Source organism: Octodon degus, unplaced genomic scaffold (assembly GCF_000260255.1).
Source record: "Octodon degus isolate 3935 unplaced genomic scaffold, OctDeg1.0 scaffold00002, whole genome shotgun sequence".
Taxonomy (NCBI): Eukaryota; Metazoa; Chordata; class Mammalia; order Rodentia; family Octodontidae; genus Octodon; species Octodon degus.
This window is the reverse complement of record NW_004524578.1, coordinates 5,539,502-5,559,883: the sequence shown is the minus strand read 5'-3', so window position 1 is coordinate 5,559,883 and position 20,382 is coordinate 5,539,502. Positions and strand designations below refer to the sequence as shown.

General features: G+C 36.7%; 2 protein-coding genes and 1 pseudogene across 8 annotated transcripts in view; 1 reads left to right on the top strand and 2 right to left on the bottom strand.

Annotated features, from left to right (window-relative positions):
* Mef2a (myocyte enhancer factor 2A) overlaps positions 1-20,382 on the top strand; it is a 142,150-nt gene that overhangs the window by 59,909 nt on the left and 61,859 nt on the right. For all 7 annotated transcript variants that reach the window (XM_023709954.1, XM_023709964.1, XM_023709943.1 and 4 more), the window contains one exon: positions 13,684-13,876. In XM_023709954.1, coding sequence (XP_023565722.1) covers positions 13,823-13,876 — 54 coding nt within the window. In that variant the 5' untranslated portion in view covers positions 13,684-13,822. The remainder of the gene's footprint in view (positions 1-13,683; positions 13,877-20,382) is intronic.
* The window catches only part of LOC101577746 (heterogeneous nuclear ribonucleoprotein A1-like), a 5,635-nt gene continuing 911 nt past the window's right edge, over positions 15,659-20,382 (bottom strand). Inside the window, exon 2 of the mRNA XM_004623256.1 lies at positions 15,659-17,348. Coding sequence (XP_004623313.1) covers positions 16,359-17,315 — 957 coding nt within the window. The 5' untranslated portion in view covers positions 17,316-17,348 and the 3' untranslated portion in view covers positions 15,659-16,358. The remainder of the gene's footprint in view (positions 17,349-20,382) is intronic.
* LOC105741674 lies at positions 19,669-20,116 on the bottom strand (annotated as a pseudogene).

Genomic DNA, 20,382 nt, shown 5'->3' with positions numbered 1-20,382 from the left:
CCAGTTAATTTTTTTTTTTTTTTTTCAATTTCTATGTTGATTCCTAAGAATGGACAACATGTCTGTCCTTTGAAGTTTGTTAGGATTTAGTGTTATGGTCCAGTATGTAGTCATTTTTGGTACATGTCTTCTATGCATTGTTCCTTTATTCTGATATGATTGTGCCATCAGTTGCTGAGAAAGCTCCATTAAACCAATCTGTAATACTAGTGGATTTGAGATAGCTTATTTTTAGGGTTGGCTTTACTATTCCGTGGCTTTGTCTGTCAGCTGAGGTTAATTTAGGAAAAGTATATTGTTATGTATGCAAAATTAAGACAGTATTTAAACAAATGGGTAACTGAGAAGAGTCATAAGTTACATTTGAGGTACATTTGGTCTTATGTTAGAATCATGTGTGAAGATTTTAAAGAAATTGTACTGTGTGTCAGAAATAATAATGTGCAGCTCTAATGTTGCTGGCAGTCAGCAAGATACTAAAAACCTTTGAGCTGTTGTCTTCTGTGTCTTGAATAAGTTTATAATTGTCTTTCACATTTAACCTTTTTTGCTTAAATTTATAAATACACAAAAATATTGAGAAAATACTACATTGTGGAGGGGTGGGGAAGCCAGTGAGAAACACTGCCTCTTGTTAAGTATTTACACCCTTATCCATGATGTCTTACTACTATGAATGGACATTTTCTGTTAGTTACATTTTAGGAGATACAGTTTAGGATTATGAGTTAAAGTGTAACATTACAGTTCTGCCCTATGAAAAAATAATAGCAAAGAAGCTCATGGCTATTGCTTTTTTCACATTATATGTAGTTTTCAGGAGTAGATTTCTGATGATACGTAAATGTTATGTGCATTCAAATTTAGAATTGTCATTTTTCTACTAAATTGAACTTATATTGATCTAGTGTCCTGTGTGTATCCATGTATGTGTATTCTGTATTCATGTATTCTGTATGTAATACATGAAATTTACTCTGATAAATTTAGAACACCTAACTTTCTTCTGGTTTATAGTTTAAATGATGTGTCTTCTCCCTGCTTTTACTCTCATTCTTTCTGTATCTAAAAAGCTAAGGTATATTCCCTGTAATCACAGTATTTGGTTTTGTTTTTAGCTAGAGTTCTGTTAGAGTTGATGTCTGTTCATCTCTCCTTCCTTGCTTTTGTTTGAGTTACTCCTTTTTTCTTCTCTTTTATTTAGCTTTTCTGCCATGCATACTTTTATTGTTCTTTCAGTGATCACCCCAGAGATTACCATTTATGTGCTTGATTTTTTAAAGTATAAAGGAAATGATAATTTATCCATTTTCTAGTTAGTAAAATGTTTTAGAACACTTGGCTTCATTTGCTACCCTCCTCAATTATGTACAATGGTTATTGTAGGTTAGAAATACTCATTTATTTGCCCTCTTTATTACATTTCATTTTTTGATGCATATTTAGGTAGTATCTGATAATCTTTTTCTTTGTACAAAAGGAAGTCCCATCACTGTTTCCTTGTGATAAATTCTGTTTCTGTTGTCCTAAAGATGTGTCTATTTTTATGTTATTTCTGAAGAGTATTCCCTCCCTTTTGATATAGAATTCTAGTTTGATACTTTTCCCAGCACTGAAGATATCCTTTCACTGTCTTCTGGCTTCATTATTTATATGAATAACTTGGCAATTAATTTTACTCTTCTCTTTTGAAGTAAATCTTTAAATTTTTTAGCTGCTTTTAAGATCTCCCTATCTGTGAGGGGACACCCCTCCCATTTCCTTCTTTTCTTTTCTTTTTTTTTTTTCTTGCAGAACTGAGGATTGAACTCAGGCCTTGCACTTGCGAGGGAAGCGCTTCTTCCACTGAGCCATCTCCCCAGCCCCACCATTTCCTTCTTTGATGTACCTAAATATATTTATTATACTTAGTTTTTTGGGGGATTGGTAGTGTTTTTTGAATCTGTGGCTTGATTACTCATTTGAAGTTTTTAGCTATCATGTCTATATTGTCTCTCAACCAATATATTTTTTCTGTCCTTCTAGGACTTTATTTATATGTATTTTGGTTTTTTCCTCCATGTTCCATATCACAGTTTTCTATATTTTTTATTCTCATGTATTTTTTAAATTTCAGTCAGCTTTTCTTTTCTTTTTTCTTTTTTCCTGTTTTCTGGGCCATTGATCCCTGCCCCCCAACTGTGTCTAACCTCGGATTAAAGCAACACATAAATTACTTTGTTTTCAAAATTGTATTTTTATTGTTTTTTCTTGTATTTATTTCTTATTGTCTGTTAAGCTTCTTTTTATTAACTTGTTTTTTTAATTCCTTGACTACATTAAGTCTTTTCCTGTTAACACTTTTTGTGGATGTATTATAGGTCTGGTTCTATTGCCATTTTTAAAATCTTAATTTTTCAGTCATATTTTTGCTGGCCTTATTTTTTATTTAATTAGTCAATTTATTTTTGTGTTTTAGTACAGGGTCTACAGAGTCTCTACTATGTAGATTGGACTCATAGTGTTCCCCTATTTTCAGCCTCCAAAGTGCTGTGATTGTGGTGCATGCCACTACACCCAGTCTTTGCTGGTCATTTTAAAGTTCTAGGCATTTGTTAATGAAGATTGATAATAACTTGAATTTGTGGATAGTATCTTTCTTCTAAGAAGATTTACTTTTGCTCCTGTCATGTGGCTAGGCTAAAAATCCACGATAGCTCAGATTTTCTGAATCTGATGAGGCTGAGATGATGAAGATCCCACAGTGTACATGGCTAGACTATTTTCGGTTTACCTTTATGTCTGTGGTATAGTCCTTTGGAGTCTCTCCAGATGCCTGGTGTGTTTTGGATTCCTTTTTGGCAGGCTGTGGGTCTTATTTTTTCGCCTCTACTTTCAGATAGACTGAAAGAGCTGTTCATTTTCTCAGTCTCTCACACTGGATTTTACGTTTCTTCTAGGAGTCAGCTCTAAGAAGCATCACTGATCGAAAGCTCTGCATCACTTTAAAATAAATTGCCTCTTCTAGTTTTTTCTCAAAAGGATGATTTGAAACAATCTTCAGTACAATGGCCAACAGTAAAATGGCCAGTTATGTTCTAGAATGCATAATTCACTAGATTATAGGGGATATCACAGGTATTAATTACCAGATTTTGTATACATTAGCAGTAATATGTTTGCAGTGAAGTGCATACATATTTATCTTGCCTGTTGGAGGGTAAGTTTTCTAGTGGAAGTTAGAGGGATGTGTTTAGGAACTTGATTTGGAGTAAGTCATACTCTGTTGTTTATAATTCAATCTGTTGAGGAAATAGACATGTTCTTCCACACAGCTGCTTTTTTAATTGGGTTCTAACACTGTTTAGATCCTCTAGTTTTTCCTACTCTTTCATCATGGGACATTTGTACTCATTCTTCTTTCTGATTGTCTTGTATACCCTCGTACTTAGGCTTGAATATAAGACATATTTTTAGCAAAGACATTTTCTGACCCACAAATTTCACATTCAAGTCAGATAAATGAGCATCTTAATTTTGAATGATAAATATTCATTTATGTGATGATTTGATTAAAGTCTCTTTTCCTTATAGTAGACTTTGAATTCTGAGATTAAAATTGATATCTTTTTTTTTGTTTGTTTGTTTTTTAGGAAAGGGTCTACAGGGTGTTCAGGGTCTCACTACTACATCGGACTCATAGCGATCTGCCTGTTTATGGTCTCCTGAGAGCTGGGATCACAGACACGCACCACCATGCCCAGTCTCAATTGCCCTCTCAGGATGCTCTGGGGGGCGGGGTTGGCAGGCAGGCCCAGGGATGGAATCCCTGGCCCCTGTGCCTGCTTGCAGGCACTTTATTTAATCTGCTGAGTTATTTAGCCAGCCCTAAGAATGATGTCTTTTTCTTTCTTGACTATTTGACCTTTTTCTAGTTCAGTGTTTGGAAGTGTCTTTATTGTTAAGTAGGTAATCAGTTAATTATCAATTGTTATTAGGCAGTTAATATTTTGTTTATGAAGAAAACAAAATAAAGAAGATAAATAAGAAATAATGCACTGATGATAGTACTGATAGTGATGAGAAGTGAAAGGCCTGTTGCTTTTGTGCAAAAAACTTTTTTTTTTTTTGGTGGAACCGGGGATCGAACTCAGGTCCTTGCGCTTGCCAGGGAAGCGCTTATTCCACTGAGCCATCTCCCTGGCTCACATGCAAAAAACATTTTAAATCAAACACTGGCTTTCCATAGCGTGCTTAAAGTTTTGTAGATATAGATGTACAGTCAGTGAAATTCTTTTGAAAATTTGTTACTGTGCTCATTTGGGGATTTCTTATACCTTTATAGTTCTTGTTTTGTAAATTTTTTATTTTTTTTTTTTTAATTAAAAAGAACAAAAAAAAAAAAAAAAAAAAAAAAATTTTTTTTTTTTTTTTTTTTTTTTTTAAAGCGTATTTTATTTATTTATTTTACATTTATTTATTGTGTGTGTGTGTGGCCAGCTCAGCCCACCAGGGGGCGGGGCTGGCTGGCATGTGGTGCTGGGGGATTAGAACCGCGGTCCCTGCTTTGCCAAGCTTGTTCCAAGTAGGTGCTTTAGACCACTGAGCCATTTCTCCAGTTCCAAATTTTTTATTTTAAAGGAAAAAAATGATAAAAATTTTCAACTTAAGATAGAGTAACAATGGTTAATCTATTGCTTATGGTTATCTTCTAAGTGATTCCTAAGATTATGAGATATAAGCATGAAAAATTGATCAAACAATTTAAGCACAATCCTATCTCTTCAGTAAACTGATAGAAATAAGTAGTATAGTTAACTATCTTGTGTATGCCTCTATATAGTATATATTATTAATATATTATTTTTGTATACTTTTCCTTCTTTTGTCCCTTTCCCTGTCCCAGTTTCTTTTTCCTTTTGAACAGTTTCTTTTGCATTCACAATATCTATTGTACATTTCAGCTGTTATTCACTCTTTCAGGTTCTTAACTAGAGGGACACAATGTTTACACATGCAAGGCTGATTTATTTCACTTATGAGTATGTTCTCAAGTTATATCCTTTTACCTATAAAAGTTTCAAGTTTATCCTTCTTTGTGGCAGTTCTACCTCATTTTGTATAAAAATACCACATTTTTATCTGTTCCTTTTTGGATGAGCATTTGGGTTGTTTCCGAGATTTAGCTCTGACAGTTGTGCTGCAATAAACATGGGTGCACAAATGTTGTGACATGATGTTTTTAATTCTTCCGGGAAAAACCTAGAAGGTTAATACCTTGGTAAAATGGGGCCACTAATCCTTATGTTTTGAGGAATCTCACTGCTAATTTCCAGAGTGGTTGTACCCTCCTGCCAATTGTGGAGAAGTGTTCAATCTTCCCCACAGTGTCTCCAGCATTTGCTGTTGGTTAACTTCTTGATGACAGCCATTCTTTCTGGGGTGAGATGGGATCTTGGTGTTGTTTTAATTTGATTTTCTTGAAAGATGGATGATGTTGAACACTTCTTCATATATTTATTTGCCATTTGTATTTTTTCATCTGATAAGTATATATTCATTTCAGATACCCAATTTTTGATTAGGCCTTTGAATTCTGGGGGCCTAATTTTTGAAAATTCCTTATATGATTTATATTTAAGTCCTTTGAAGGAATGTTGACTAAAATTTTTTTCCTATTCTGTGGACTGTCTTTCACTCTGTTGGTGATTTCTTTTGATGTGCAAAAGCTGTTTAAAAGGATGAGGGTCCTGTTGCTTTATTATTTGAAGTATATCCCGTATAGTCTGGGTTTTGTTCATGAAATCTCAGCCTGTACCTGTATGTTTGAGATTTCTACCTATTTTCACTTCTAATAGGTTTAGTGTTTCTGGGGTTTTTTTGTTGTTGTTTTTTCGGTACCAGGGATTGAACTCAGGACCTTGCACTTGCCAGGCAAGTGCTTACTCTTCTGAGCTATCTCCCTGGCTCTCTGGTTTTTTTTTTTAAGTGTTTTTTATATTTAGACCTTTGATCTATTTTGACATCAGTTTAGTGTGTGGTGATAGGGGTCTAGTTTTAGCCTTTGGTATATGGAAGGCCAGATTTTTTCAGAACCATTCATTAGTGAGACTTTCTTCCAGTGAACATGTTTGGCCCCTTTGTCAAAGATAAGGTGGTTGAATGTGTTTGCAGTTTTGTCTGCACCTTCTAATCTGTTCCATTGATCCTCAGGTCTGTTTTTTTTTTTTTTTTTTTTTTTTTTTTTCCCCAGTACCATGCTGATTTTATTACATTAGCTTTGTAGTGTAATAAAACTACTTAAAAAAGTTAGGGATTGTAATGTTTCCTGCTTTTCCTTTGTTGGCCAGAATTGCTTTTGATATTCTGTGCTATCCTAGGTCTTTGCTGGTTCCAAATTAATTTTAGGAATGTTTCCTCTAGTTCCATGAGGTTTGCTAGTGGTATTTTGATTGGCGTTTCATGAAATCTATACAATAATTTTGGGAATATGGCCATTTTCACTATATTGGGTTGTTCTTCTCTGAGAGTAAGGGGTATCTTCCAATTTTCTTTTAATCCAGTCCAATCTCCTTTTCCAGAATACTGTAATTTTCAATATAAAGATATTTTACATCCTTTATTAGATTGATTCTTAAGTATATAATTTTTTTTATGCTGTTGTGAAGGTAATTTTTTTCTTTGTGGTACCGGGAATCAAACTCGGGACCTTGAGCTTGCCAGGAACGCGTTTATTCTGCTGAGGTATCTCCCTGGCTCCTTGTGAACTGTTTGATTTGGCTACTTTCTCAGTGAGTTTGTTGTTTGTGTAAAGGAATGCTAATTATTTTTGAGTGTTGATTTTGTATCCAGCTATGGTTATGAAACCTAAAAATCTGTTGGTGAAGTTTTGGCATTTTCTATATAGCATAGTATCACGTCACCTGTGAATTATGATAATTTGACTTTTTTCTTTCTATCCTTATTCTTTTTATTTCTCTCTCTTGTCTGGTTAGTCTGACTAATGTTTCCAGAACTGTGTAGAATAGGAGTGGTGATAGTTGGCATCCTTGTCTTGTTACTGATAATAGAATGAAAGTGTTAAGTTTTTGTCCATTTAGTATGATGTTTATTTGTCATAAATGGCTTTTATCAGGTTGCCAGAAAGATTGTCTATTCCAATTTTCTATGGTTTTTTTTTTTTTTTTTTTTTTTTTTTTATCATGAGTGTTGGGCCTAGTCAAAAGCTTTTTCTCCATCTCTTCAGATGATCATGTGATTTTTGTCTTTTGCTCTGTTACTGTTACATTTATTGATTTGCTATGTTGAACCAGCCTTGTATTCCTGGGATGAATCCCTCTGGGTCATAGTGTATAATCTTGATTTGCTGCATTCTGTTTGCCTTTTTTTTTTTTTTTTTTTTTTTTTTGCAGAGCCGGGGATTGAACTCAGGTCCTTGCGCTTGCCAGGGAAGCGATTATTCTACTGAGCCATTTCCCCAGCTACCCTGCTAGTATGTTTTTGAGGACTTTTGCATCTGTGTTCAGTAGGGAGAGTGCCCTGTAGTTACGTGTTTTGGTTTGAGCGTCAGGATAATACTTGCCTCCAAGAATGAGTTAGCGAGTATTACTTCCCTTTCTATTTCATTAAAGAGTTTGAGAAGTATTGGCATTAACTCATCTCTAAATTTCTTGTAGAATTCAGCAGTGAATCCATCAGGACCTGGGCTTTTCTTTATTGGTAATATTTTAATTACATTTTCAGTTTCATTATTTGATATTTAGTTATTCTGTATTTTTTTTATCATACTGATTTGGCTTTGGTAACTCATATATATCTAGGAATCTGTCCATTTCTTCTGTTTTCCATCCTGTGAGCAGAAAGACTTTTGAAGTGCGTATTGATCTTCTGAATTTCCACTGAATCTCTACTGATTTCACCCTTGTCATTTCACATTGCATGAATCTGAGTCTTTTCCCTTTTTGGGATAAGGTTGGCTAAAAGTTTATCCTTTTATTTTATTTTTTTAATGTATTTGGTACAGGGTCTCACTATGCATCTTGGACTTGTAATAATACTCCTGTTTTCAGCCTCCCCAGTGCTAGGATTATAGGCGTGCGACACTAGGCCTGGACTCTGGCCAGCTCAGCCCACCCTGGGGTGGGGCTGGTGCAGCATGTGGTGCTGGTGATCAAACCCTGGTGCCTGTGCTTGCTTAAACAGTAACGTAATCCGCCGAGCTATCTTGCCAGCCCAGGTTAATAAATTTTACAGATTCTTTCAAAGAACCAATTCCTCAATTTATTAATTCTTTGTATTGTTTTCTTAGTCTCCATTGTGTTCATTTCTGCCCTCATCTTCATAATTTCCTCCCATTTATGGGCTTTGGGCTTATCTTGCTCTTCTAGAAATTAGAGGTGCAGCATTAGGTTCTTTATTTGTGCTTGTTCTGTTTTTCTCATGTGAGAATTCACTGCTATAAATTTCCTCTGACGACTGCCTTCATTGCATCCCCCATAAGTTCCGACATGTTGTATCTGCTTCCTTGTTTAGTTATATTGTTTAATTGCATCTGTGACCTATTGTTCAGGAGAGTGTTACTTAATTTCTGTGTGTCTATGGAGTTTTTGCTGTTTCTTTTGCCATTAATTTCCAATTTCATTGCACTGTGGTCAGATAGTATGCAAGAGATAATTTCACTTCCTTTGCATTTACTTAAGCATGTTCTCTGGGCTAGTATATTGTCTATTTTAGAGAATGTCCTGGGCCAGGAGATGACTCAGTAGAATAAGTGCTTGCTTGGCAAGCACAAGGGCCTGAGTTCAGTTCCCGGTTTTGAAAAAAAAAATGAATGTCCCATGTGCAGCTGAAAAGAATTTGTATTCTGGTGGTGTTGGCTGGAACACTCTGAAAACATCTACTAAATCCATTTCTTTGCTGATTTTTTTTGTCTAGTTGGTCTATCTCTTTGTGACAAAGGGGTATTAATCCCATTACAATTGTGTTATTACTTAGTTGAGTTTTCATGTGTATTAATTTTCTTAAATGGTTGATTTCTTATTTGGTGCATACATATTCATGACTGGTGTCTTTTCCTCGAAGTTTTCCTCTAACAAGTATATAATGACCTCTGTCTTTCTTGATCATTCTTAATTTGAAATTCACATTGTCTGCAAACAGAGTAGTTACCCCTGCTTTTTTCTGGGTTCCTATTGCATGGAGGATTGCTTTTCATTCCTTGATTTTCAGTCTGTGACTTCCTTTTTAAATTAAATGTTTTTATTGTATACAGCATGTTGTTGGATCTTGTTTTTTTGACTCATTCTGTTTTATTTTGATTGCTAAATTCAGGCCATTTGCATTCATGTTAAAACTGGTATGTATTAGTTTATGTTTTTCATGATATTTTCCTGTCTTTGGTTCCCTGCTTTCCCCTGTTTAATTGCTTGTCCTGCCTGATGGTTTGTTTCTGTTGTTCTTGGAATTGTGGTCATTTTTATCTCTGTGTAGAATATCTTTCAGTATGCTTTGTAGGTTTGGTTTAATGGTCATGAATCTCTTCAGCTGTTCTTTGTCATGGAAATATCTTATTTCTCCATTAATTTTTAGTGATATTTTTACAGAATACTTCATTCTGGATCGGAAGTTGTTTTCTTTCAGGACTTGAAATACTTCATGCCAAACTCTTTTTGACTTGAAGGTTTATGTTGAGAAATCTGCCTTGATTCTGAAGTGGTTTGTTGTATAAGTGATAGGGTTTTCGTTGTGTATTGTTTTGTTTTCCTCTAACAGGTTTTAGGATTCTGTTCTTGTGCTAAATTTCTGGAATCTTGATTATTATATGTCTTGATATAGTTTTATTTTGGTCATGGCTGATTGGTGTTATATATGCCTCACTTATTTGTATGTTAAACTCTTTATCCATACCTGGGAAGTTTTCTGCCATTATTTTTCTGAAGAGGTTTTTTTTGGGCATTTGTGCTATCTCCAGCTTTTTCACTGACTCCAGTCAATCTTATATTATCCTTTGTGTCATCTTGTAGCCATTGGATTGATTTTTCATGGTTTCCTGCTATTTTTAAGGTATCTTTCTTTTCATGATGACTAGCTGCAATTCTGTCTTCAAGATAAGACATTGTACCCTCTCCTTCATTCAGTCTTACATATACTTTCAATAGAGGGGTAAATCTCTTGGATTTCTGTTTGGATTCCATTCTTGTCCTATGTTGGACATTTTTTTCCCATCATTTTTTCTAAGCTCATCTATTCTTTCATCTGTATCTTCTGTAATATCTTTTATATTAAGCATCTTTCTTTTTTGTACCTTAGAGATTATTTTCTCTGTAGTCTTTTCAACTTGTTTTTTTTCACTTCTTTACTGTCTTCTCTCACAGTTCCCATGTTTGAAAAGAAAAAAAAAGTCCTTCTCAACATTTTGGGGGCCTGCTGGTTAGCTCAGTTCTTTAAGTGCTTGCTCATGCAAATGCAGTCAGGCACAGGATACTGTGGTTCGAACCCCACCTCTACCTGCCTTACCAGACCCACCCTTAAGGCAGGCTGAGGCGCACACCCCTCCCCCCCAAAAAAATCCTTCTCAAAGTTCTAGTGTTTGACTTGCAGTTTTATCTATCTCATTGTGCTTGGGGCTTGTCCCAGTTTGCTTGGGAGCCTGTGGATGCATTTTGTTTCTGTGTCTTGTTATTTTCTATTTTCTCTTTTTTAAATTTTATTTTATTTTCTTTGTTTATGCTTGCTAATTTATTATGATAAATAGTGTCTTAGTTACCTTTTCCTCTGCTGCTTGGACAAATATCCGGCACCCAAAATGAAGAAAGGAAAGGTTTATTTAGTTCAGTTAGTGGAGGTTTCAGTACATATTCACCTGGCTCCAAGGCAGAGTAGCACATGGAAGAGGGCAGCAGTTCATAGACGGAAAACAGCAAAGAGCAAAGGGAGGGCAGCAGTTGTAGATTCTAGCCGGACTCTCTCCCCTCCTTACGTTTTAATGCAGATTACCCAGCCCAGGTCAGGGGTAGCACGCATACCCATAATCCCTACATTGGATCATGAATTAATCACAAACTCTAGAAGCTGCCTCATGACTGCATGAGGTGTTTGGTGGGGGCAGGGGGGGGGAGCATCTAGACAAGAACCATAACACTTAGCTTTATCACTAGTATTGTGGCTTCTATGTAGGATATGTCTGTTCTTCAAGCTTGTCCTCTATATGAAGGAGGTTCTTTATAGCTATCCTAAGAACCTACCTTCCCAATTTGTAAAGTTTGCGAAGTTACTGTTTGGTTGAACACCCAATTATTTGGTACTTGTTTGTGGTGGTGATTATGTCCCCATAAAAATCGCATTATCATACAGGAGAAAAAAACTGATTATAACATACATGACATCTTGGCTAAAGAAGTATAGTTAGTAATCATAGTTTCAAGTACTGTGTACTTGTATGCAGTAATTTTCCCCTTAGTGGAGTGATACTACTCTTTTGTGGGGGTTGGGTGTGTGAAGATGGGTAGAGGGCAAGATAAAGGGATGAATGGAGTCAAATGTAGTTGAGGCTGGAGGTCAAATATGATCACATGAGTTTTGTGAAATTGTGGAATATAAGCGGAAATAGAATGTAAAGGAGTAATCAGAATGGGAAGAGACAATGTTTATTCACTTGAAAGTTTAAATTCAAAAGGTAGTTGAGGTAGGTAAGAACACTTAAATGTGAAAAAAGGAAGAAAGAGGGCTGGGGATACATAGCTCAGCAGCATAAGCCCCTGCTTGGCATGCGTAAGGTCAAGTTAAATTGCCAGTACCTCAAAATCAATGTCAGTCAATCAGTGAATCAATCTCTCCCTCCCTCCTTTGGGGCTGGGGATAGCTCAGTGGTCTAACCACCTGTCTGGTAAGCACAAGGACCCAGATTTGATCCCTGGTACTGCATGCCTTGCCAGTCCTGGAACCCCAGGCACACTGTGCCAGCCACCAGAAACCAGATGTGGTGGCACACACCTGTAATCCCAGCGCTGGGGAAGTTGAAACAGGAGGATCACTGTGAGTCCAGCTGTGTAGCAAGACCTTGTACCAAATAAATAAAATATTTAAAAAGAAAAAGAAGAAAGAAAAAAATGGAAAAGGAAGGAAGCCGACCTGCTGTACCGGACCCATCCTCGGCACGCCTGTAATACCAGCTCTTGGGAGGCTGTAAACAGGTGGATCACTATGAGTCTGATCTAGTAGTGAGACTCTGAACACCCTGTAGACTCTTCCCTAAAATACAAATAAAAAATTTTAAAAAAGAAAGGAAGCAAGCAAAGAAGAAAAGTAGACTCAAGAAAGAGGAGAGAGAGGGAAAAAAAAAAAAAGTCAAACCAAAAATAACCACAATATACGGGACTTTCAGCCAGGTTGGGAAGGGATAGCAAGTCAGACAATAAAAGGAGAATAAAAGTAGCAAAATACCTCTAGAGTTGACGGCTCTGTGATAGTGTCCTTATCAGGTCCCGGAATTGTGCTGCGTGCTGCAGCCAGGGTTGCCATGGAATTGTGTTGGATATGGAGCAGATCTTGGCCTCTGGATGTGGGGGCCAAACTGTTGGAAACCTTAACTGCTAGCTCTTTACTCTCGCTTCAGACACTTCTGCATTGTTGGCCTCACTGTATAACCATCTGTTCTAGGTGTCATGGGTTGTTTGGTCCTCCAGCCAAAGGCGTGTGGCTTTTGCCCCTGTTTCTGGGCTGGCCCTTTCTGGGTGTGATGGGTTCTGGTTGGTCTGCCCACCAAAGGCATGTGTGCACCTGCATGTCTGGGCCTATCCTGTCCTGTGTACGTTTGAAAAGCACTGGGTTTTCAAGTGCAACATCTACCACCCAGATCATTCAGGTGATCACTGCCAGTCCTACCAGAGAGATAAACTGCAATTTCAAAAGCCTTGAAGACTTTTAAACTTTGAAAGATTTAGTTTCAGAGGAAAGGCAACTTGGAATATACACATACGTGCTTTCACACATGGTCTCAGACCTGTTGTGCTTTATTGTACCAAGGGAAATTGGTCTTGGCTTCATCAGGCAGTTGAGAGCCTAACTGAATTTTGACTAACCAAAAAGTGTTTATTAAATCGACAAGGAAATATTATTGTATTTAAATGTGTATTATGAAAATCACTGTTCGTGTCTTTGGGGATTTACAAATAGTAACTAGCTGGAGGCCAGGGTGATTTGCAAGAAGAATTTGTAAAGGCAGGTGGAGACCATCTACATTAGTTATTCTCTGGGATGAAATCCATCAGAAGTATATAAGTAGTTCTGTAATGCTTAAGAGATATTTGGGAGGCAGACTGTTGAGTGCATAGTCTGATTTCTGCCCCTTACTGTGTATTTTAGTATTCCTATTTATAAAGTGGAGATGGTAATAATACTAACTTGACAGGATGTAGTAATGGCTGAGTGAACTAAAATTTGTCCATGATAAGTACCTGGTACATAGAAAGATCTCAGTTAATTGTTGGCTTTGGTTGCTTTCCTTATATCAAGAAAACCTCAAGCATTATAATTGTATTACTTTAACAAGAATAAAACTAATGACATATTTATTAATTTTATATAATCAGAAGTTTTACCTAGATATGCAGTGTGCAGCATAAAAGTAGATTTGAAATGTGCATAACATTTTTATGGCTTGCAAATTTATATAACTTAAATCTTCTAATTTTTGTTTTCTTTTAGATCTTGTAGAAAAATTTCAGCTGTAGCCCTTGGATTAGAAGCTGAAATCATAGAAGCTGTGTATGATGCATTAGGGTATTGAAGAAAATTAATTTTTGGATTAAATATTCGGAATATAAGGAAGGAAAGGTGACTGAAAATGGGGCGGAAGAAAATACAAATCACACGCATAATGGATGAAAGGAACCGACAGGTAAATAAAACAGTTTATCTATTTCATTGATAGAAAAAAAATTTAAGTAGAACATAGAATACTGTAGTCTAAGTATTTTCAGTTCCAGACTAACTGAAAAACTACACTCATAAAATTGTGTTGCTTTCATTATGTACCTTAAAGAAACATATTACAAGAATACCAGGTATGTTACAGATAAATATTATAAATATACAGAATTAAAATCATTGCAATTCTAACATTGCTGTTCCTTGTACATTTTTTTCATAGTCTTGATAGGTTGATATGCGTATGCTCTAGTCAGCTGAATTTTTCTAGTTAACCAATAAAGGATGGAGTATTTGTATACTTCTTGTTGTTACTGGTATTTCCCAAACGCGTGTGTAAAATGTCTCAGCTTTAATTAATAATAGCAGTGTCACTATTCAGAATAATTATAATGACGTGGATGCATGAAGAGATCTAAGTTGGATTTAGAGCTGATTGACAAATTGTGGCACACAGGCTTGCTGCATGTTTTTCTGAATAGAGCTGTGTTAGAATATTGTTATGGCTGCTTTCAATAGAAACAGCATGGCTGCTGACAGTAGAGAGGTTGCCACAGAGACTATGATCAGTCCACAGGCCTAAAATCTTTGGTCTTTGATGCTGTACAAATGTCCTCAACTGCTTTGTTTTTTTGAGAAAAGGAAAAAGCTTCACAGACTATTGTAAATGAATGACTATGTAAAGCTGTGAAAGAGGGAGAGATGCTATGTCTGGGAAGGCTGCCTATCAGTAGACATTTCAAGAACAGTTTCTGAAAGCTGAAGATATCTTCTGAACAAATTAGCAGTTTACCTGAATATAGCTATAACTGGAAACGTCTCAACAGCTAATGAGTCTGTGAGTGTTGACTGGGGTTGCCATAGACTGAACTGAAGTGGACTGTTGTTTCAACTCATCAGAATTGCTTAGCAAGGGTGCCAAAGTTCACTGAACCAAAATAAATGAATAAATAAATAAATAAATGTCAATTTTGTATTAAATATAATAGCACATACATTTTAAATGTATGGTTCAGTGAACTTTGGCAAAAACGGCATGACCATGTCACCCAGCCACATACCCCAGCATACCACCCTGGAGGCGTTCTTTGTCCTGCTTCTCAGTCATTATTTCCCTGCTCCCAGAGCAAGTCAGTTTAATCATAGTCTCTTAACATAGTATATTAATCATACCTTTAAAAAATTATACCTTTTGTTGAATTTATATGAGCATGTGTTCTTTTGTGCATTGTTATGTTTATGAAATTTGGTAATGTTACTGTTGCATTGATACATGTACATTTGTATATGTAACAATATATTTGTAGATTTTTGTTGGTATATATTTCATTGTGAACAGAATAGCATTTATGTATTAACTTTTTTCTGTTATAAATAGATATTTGGATAGTCTTATAAATACAAGACTATTAATGAAAAATGTTGAACATTCTTATTTTGTACACATGAATACCTGGGTATATACCTAGGAGTACAGTTATTGAGTCATAGGATATATGTGCGACTGGTTTTAGAAAATTAACAGTTTTCTCAAGTCCTTGTATTTTACTGTGCACAAGCAGTGTGAGTTACAGCTCTCCAAGTCTTTACCAATACAGGCTACTGTTCTTTTCACTTTAGCTATTTTGCTAGATGGGCAGTAGTAACTTAGTAAGTTTGCATGATTTTGATGAAGTTCTCCACCTTTTTATATCCTTATTGGCCATTTAAGTACTATTTTTGTGTGTGATTTCCTGTTTTTTTCTTCCATTCAAGAGAATTAAATCGTTTATTGATTACACATGATAATGGATGATACACAGCTTCAATCCCATCTATCATTGTATCTGGTACCATTATTAAATTTAGATATATAGGATGTGCCAACAATCATTTTTTTAACCAAGTAGCTGACTGTTTGCTTGGGTGACCTTTTCAGTGGTCAAATTCAGAGGTCACAACAGTAACTGTCAGTTCAGCTACACCAAGGTTTCTGAAGACAATGACTTCTTTAACCAAGCAATTGTAAAGAAATTTTAAATGGAACCTGGCATCACCCTGAAGGAATTCTACTTCACACTGTTGGGGATGTTAACCAAGATGGCTTCAGAGTAGACTAACTTTACACAGCACATTTAAAAAAAGACACATTTATTCAGCATCATGATCAGACTATTACATTTAGCAATCAACAGCATGGGTGCAAAAAAAGGTCTACATTAAAACCCTTTGTTGGAATGCTTTACACTTTCCACAGAACAGAAACTAAAATAACCTGTTATACAATTAGTCACAAATACAATCCTCGAGTTTTTTGCCCATACACATGAGTATTGTCTAAAATATGTTTTCTTTGTAGCAGCGAGGCCCTGCCACCACTGTGCTTGGCTGAGTTCACAAATCTGTTGTAACCTGTAGCTTCCCTTCACTTCTCTGGCTCTCCTCTCCTGCTAAGCTTTGTTTCCTGGAAGTGTTTAAAACCTTCTGCCACTGTCACAGCTACTGCTGCTGCTGGAGCCACCATAGCCACCTTGATTTCGTGGTTTGGTAAAATATTGGCCTCCACCACCGGAGGGCCCAGAGCTTCTGCCTCCAAAGTTTCCTCCCTTCATGGGTCCAAAATTTGAAGACTGACTGTTGTAATTGCCAAATTCATTATAGCTTCCACCTCCATAATTGCTTCCATCATTACCAAATCCATTGTAGCCATCTCCACTGCCACCATATCCACCCCCACCATGGCTGCCACCAAAGCCACCTCGATCACTGAAGTTTCCTCTGCGACCAAAACTGTCATTGCCACCAAAACCTCCTCCACGACCACCACCAAAGTTTCCAGAACTACTTCGACCTCTTTGGTTGGAAGAAGCACTAGCCATCTGCTTGGACAGGGCTTTCCTCACTTCACAGTTGTGGCCGTTCACAGTGTGGTATTTTTGAATGACAATCTTATCCACAGAGTCATGGTCATCAAAGGTTACAAAAGCAAAGCCTCTCTTTTTTCCACTGCCTCGGTCAGTCATAATTTCATTCACTTTGATTTTCCCATATTTTTCAAAATAATCTCGTAGGTGATGTTCTTCAGTATTTTCTTTAATGACACCAACAAAGATCTTCTTCACCGTTAAGTGGGCACCTGGTCTTTGAGAATCTTCTCTTGAGACAGCTCTCTTTGGTTCCACAACTCTTCCGTCCACTTTGTGTGGCCTTGCATTTATGGCTGCATCCACCTCCTCCACAGTGGCATAAGTGACAAACCCAAAACCCCTGGAACGCTTGGTGTTCGGGTCTCTCATTACCATGCGGTCTGTGAGTGGTCCCCATTGCTCATAGTGGCTCCTCAGACTCTCATCAGTTGTTTCAAAACTCAGCCCTCCGATGAAGAGCTTCCGTAGTTGTTCGGGCTCCTTGGGAGACTCTGACTTAGACATGACGGCAGTCGGAAGAGAGCCTGATGATGCTTCCTCCCAGGTGTCCACCAGCCTTTCTTTTTTTTTTTTTTCTAGTGGATTTTGGTGAGACTAAGGGTTGAATGCAGGGCGTTCCTGCTGAGCTATATCTTGCACACTTTTTCCATTGAGACAGTCTTACTCAATTGCCCAGGCTGAACTGAAACTTGCAGTCCTCCTGCCTCAGCCTTGCCTAGTGCTAGATTACAGGTACTACACTTGATTTTAGGCAGAAGGCCGAGGAGCAAAAGGGAGGGAGTACGGTATATACTACCATACTGATCCTTTTTTTCTAATTAGTACACAGTATTTTATATGTATTCACATATACACACCATTGTATGTTTTATCTGTTTATATGCATTACAGATAATTTCTCTTGCCTTTTCACTTTCTTATTTTTTTTGGAGGGGGCTGGCTCACCCTGAGGGTAAGGCTGGCATGGTATGTGGTGCCAGAGATCAAACTGCAGTCCCCTGCACCTGCCTAAATTTTGCCTAAGCAGGTGCTTTAGACCGCTGAGCTATCTTGCCGGCCCTCACTTTCTTCATCTTTTTTGTTTTATAAATAAAATATTCATATTGTCCAATTTTCTTTTCTCTTTCCTTTTTTTTTTTTTGCTTGAGTTTATCTTCTTATTTTGGTACGGGGTCCTACTGTGTTGTTTGGGATGCTCTTAAATTTGGGCTCCAGTGATCTCATCTCAGCCTCCACTGTATCTGGGCCTAAAAGCATGAGCTAACCATACCTAGCTCAGTTTTGCCTTTTTGTTCTTTGTTTTATGGCTTAAAGTTCTTTGTGTCATAATCTTAACAGAAGGATAAACTTGAGACATTTCTAGGTAAATGATTGCACTTTGGGACCATACTCATTATATTAAGTGAAATATATTAAGTGAAATAAATCGGACACGTATGTAGAGTAAATGTTGCATTGTCTCCTGGGCATGAGAAACTGAACGAGTAAATAAGGACCAAAATGTACAGTAGATACTGTGAAATAGGAAGAAATTGTTCACAAGGAAAGAGGAACTAGGGAGGGGAAAGGAAGGAAAGGAAAAGGATAAAATGAAAACAAAGCCTTGTAAGTAAGGTGGGAAGGAGGGATTGAACGGAGGGGAGGAGTTTGGGGGGAAAAGGAATCTATAGTACTGATTCAAACTCCTTATGATGAATGTGCTCACTTTGTATATCTAAACTGAACCAATAAACTTGATTTAAAAATTCTAACATACCTCAAAGGTATGAAGATAATTTTTCCAAAAGTGTTTTTTTGCTTTGTTTTGTTTTGTTTTTGCCTTTCATGTTATAGATCTCTTGTCCATTTGGAATTTATTTGGGGATATGGTTTGAAGTATGGGGGTCAGGATTTGATGCTTTCCTAATGGATATTTAGTTGACTTAGTACAACTGCAATTTGTTTCCTTTTTCTATTGCATTTGTTAGGAGTTAAATAGCAGTGTATGTGTAGAACTCTTTCTGGACTCCATTGATTATTATTTGTCCTCAAATGCACACTATTTACTATAATTTGATGCTGTTTTTTCACAAAACTAGCTGCTTTTTCCTCTTTGCATTTTCTAAATGAAGCCAAGTTTGTCAGTGTTCATCAGAGAAAAAAATAACCTAAAATCTTGCTGGAATTTAATTTTTTTTCTACTGAGTCTGTGGTTCTATTTAGGATTAATTTAAATCTTTATTATAATTTATGGACATGTTTACCTTTCATTTGGTCCTTATTATCTAAAGCTTTGTGGTTTTCCACACAGGTCATAACTTTGATGTTTGCTTTTAGGCCTTTGGTTATTTAGCACTATTACAGTATTCCTGAAATTTCATTTCCTAAATACTAGGCATAAAAGTGTAGTTCTTTTGATATTAATTGTATATTTAAAAATCTTCACTTATTTCTGAAGATTTTACTTTCTTTTTTTTTTTTTAGGTTTTGAATTCGTTTTTTCATTTTTCAATTTTAATACAAATGCTTGACTATGCTCAGTTGTCAAGCTGCATGCATGAAAAACTGACCAGCCCAGACATTGTATTAATCATTAGCAAATGGAACTTTAAGGAGTCCACCAAGTGCTTCCTTATCATTAAGGTAGTACAGTTATTTATATTGTAAAACTGATGTATAGCTTGATCTTTAGGGGACAGGACCACTAACCAAACATGCAAATTTTGTGTGTGGACAGAAGGTACTTTTGACATTCAGTTTTGCTATATAGAAACAGAATGAATAAATGAACTTTTTTCTTTTTTTTTTTTTTTTTTGCAAGAGGTAAGTAAAAGATTCAATTTGATTCTTCGGAGGGGGGGAAGTAGTTGAAAGTAGGTCATTTTGCAGTCATCATTTGTACGAATTCTTCATAGTTGGCTTGTCTGTCACCATCAATATCTGCTTCTCAGCTCATTTCATCTACTTCTTCATCTGTTAGCTTTTCTCCTAAGTTTGTCATGACATGATGTAACCGCTGCACCGATGTACCCATTTCCATCCTTGTCAAAGACTCGTTATGCCTCACGGATTTCTTCTTCGCTATCTGTATCTTTCATTTTTCTAGCCATCATAGTTAAAAATTCTGAGAAGTCAGTGGTGCCATTACCATTGGCATCCACTTCGTTGATCATATCCTGCAGCTCAGCTTCTGTTGGGTTTTGACCTAGTGACCTCATGACAGTTCCTAATTCCTTTGTTGTGATGGTGCCATCACCATCTTTATCCAATAGGGAGAAAGCTTCCTTGAATTCAGCAACCTGCTATTCAGTCAGCTGATCAGCCATGGTGTGAGCTAGCAAAGGGAGGAAGAGCAGAGCGAGCGAGGGTGGATGTGCCAGTGCAAGGGCTGTGGTGGCAGGGTCTGCTAAGGCGCAGTGTGCTGTGCTGCCGCCTGACTGTGAGTAACAGCACCGCGCCCACGAGACTCCCAGCACCACTCTCCAAGATTTTACTTTCTTTTGTTGCTTTTAAGACCTTTGCTTTTTTCTTCATTAATACACATTTTTACTATGATATACCTAATAATTTGTTTTGGTTAGGATTTTCTTGC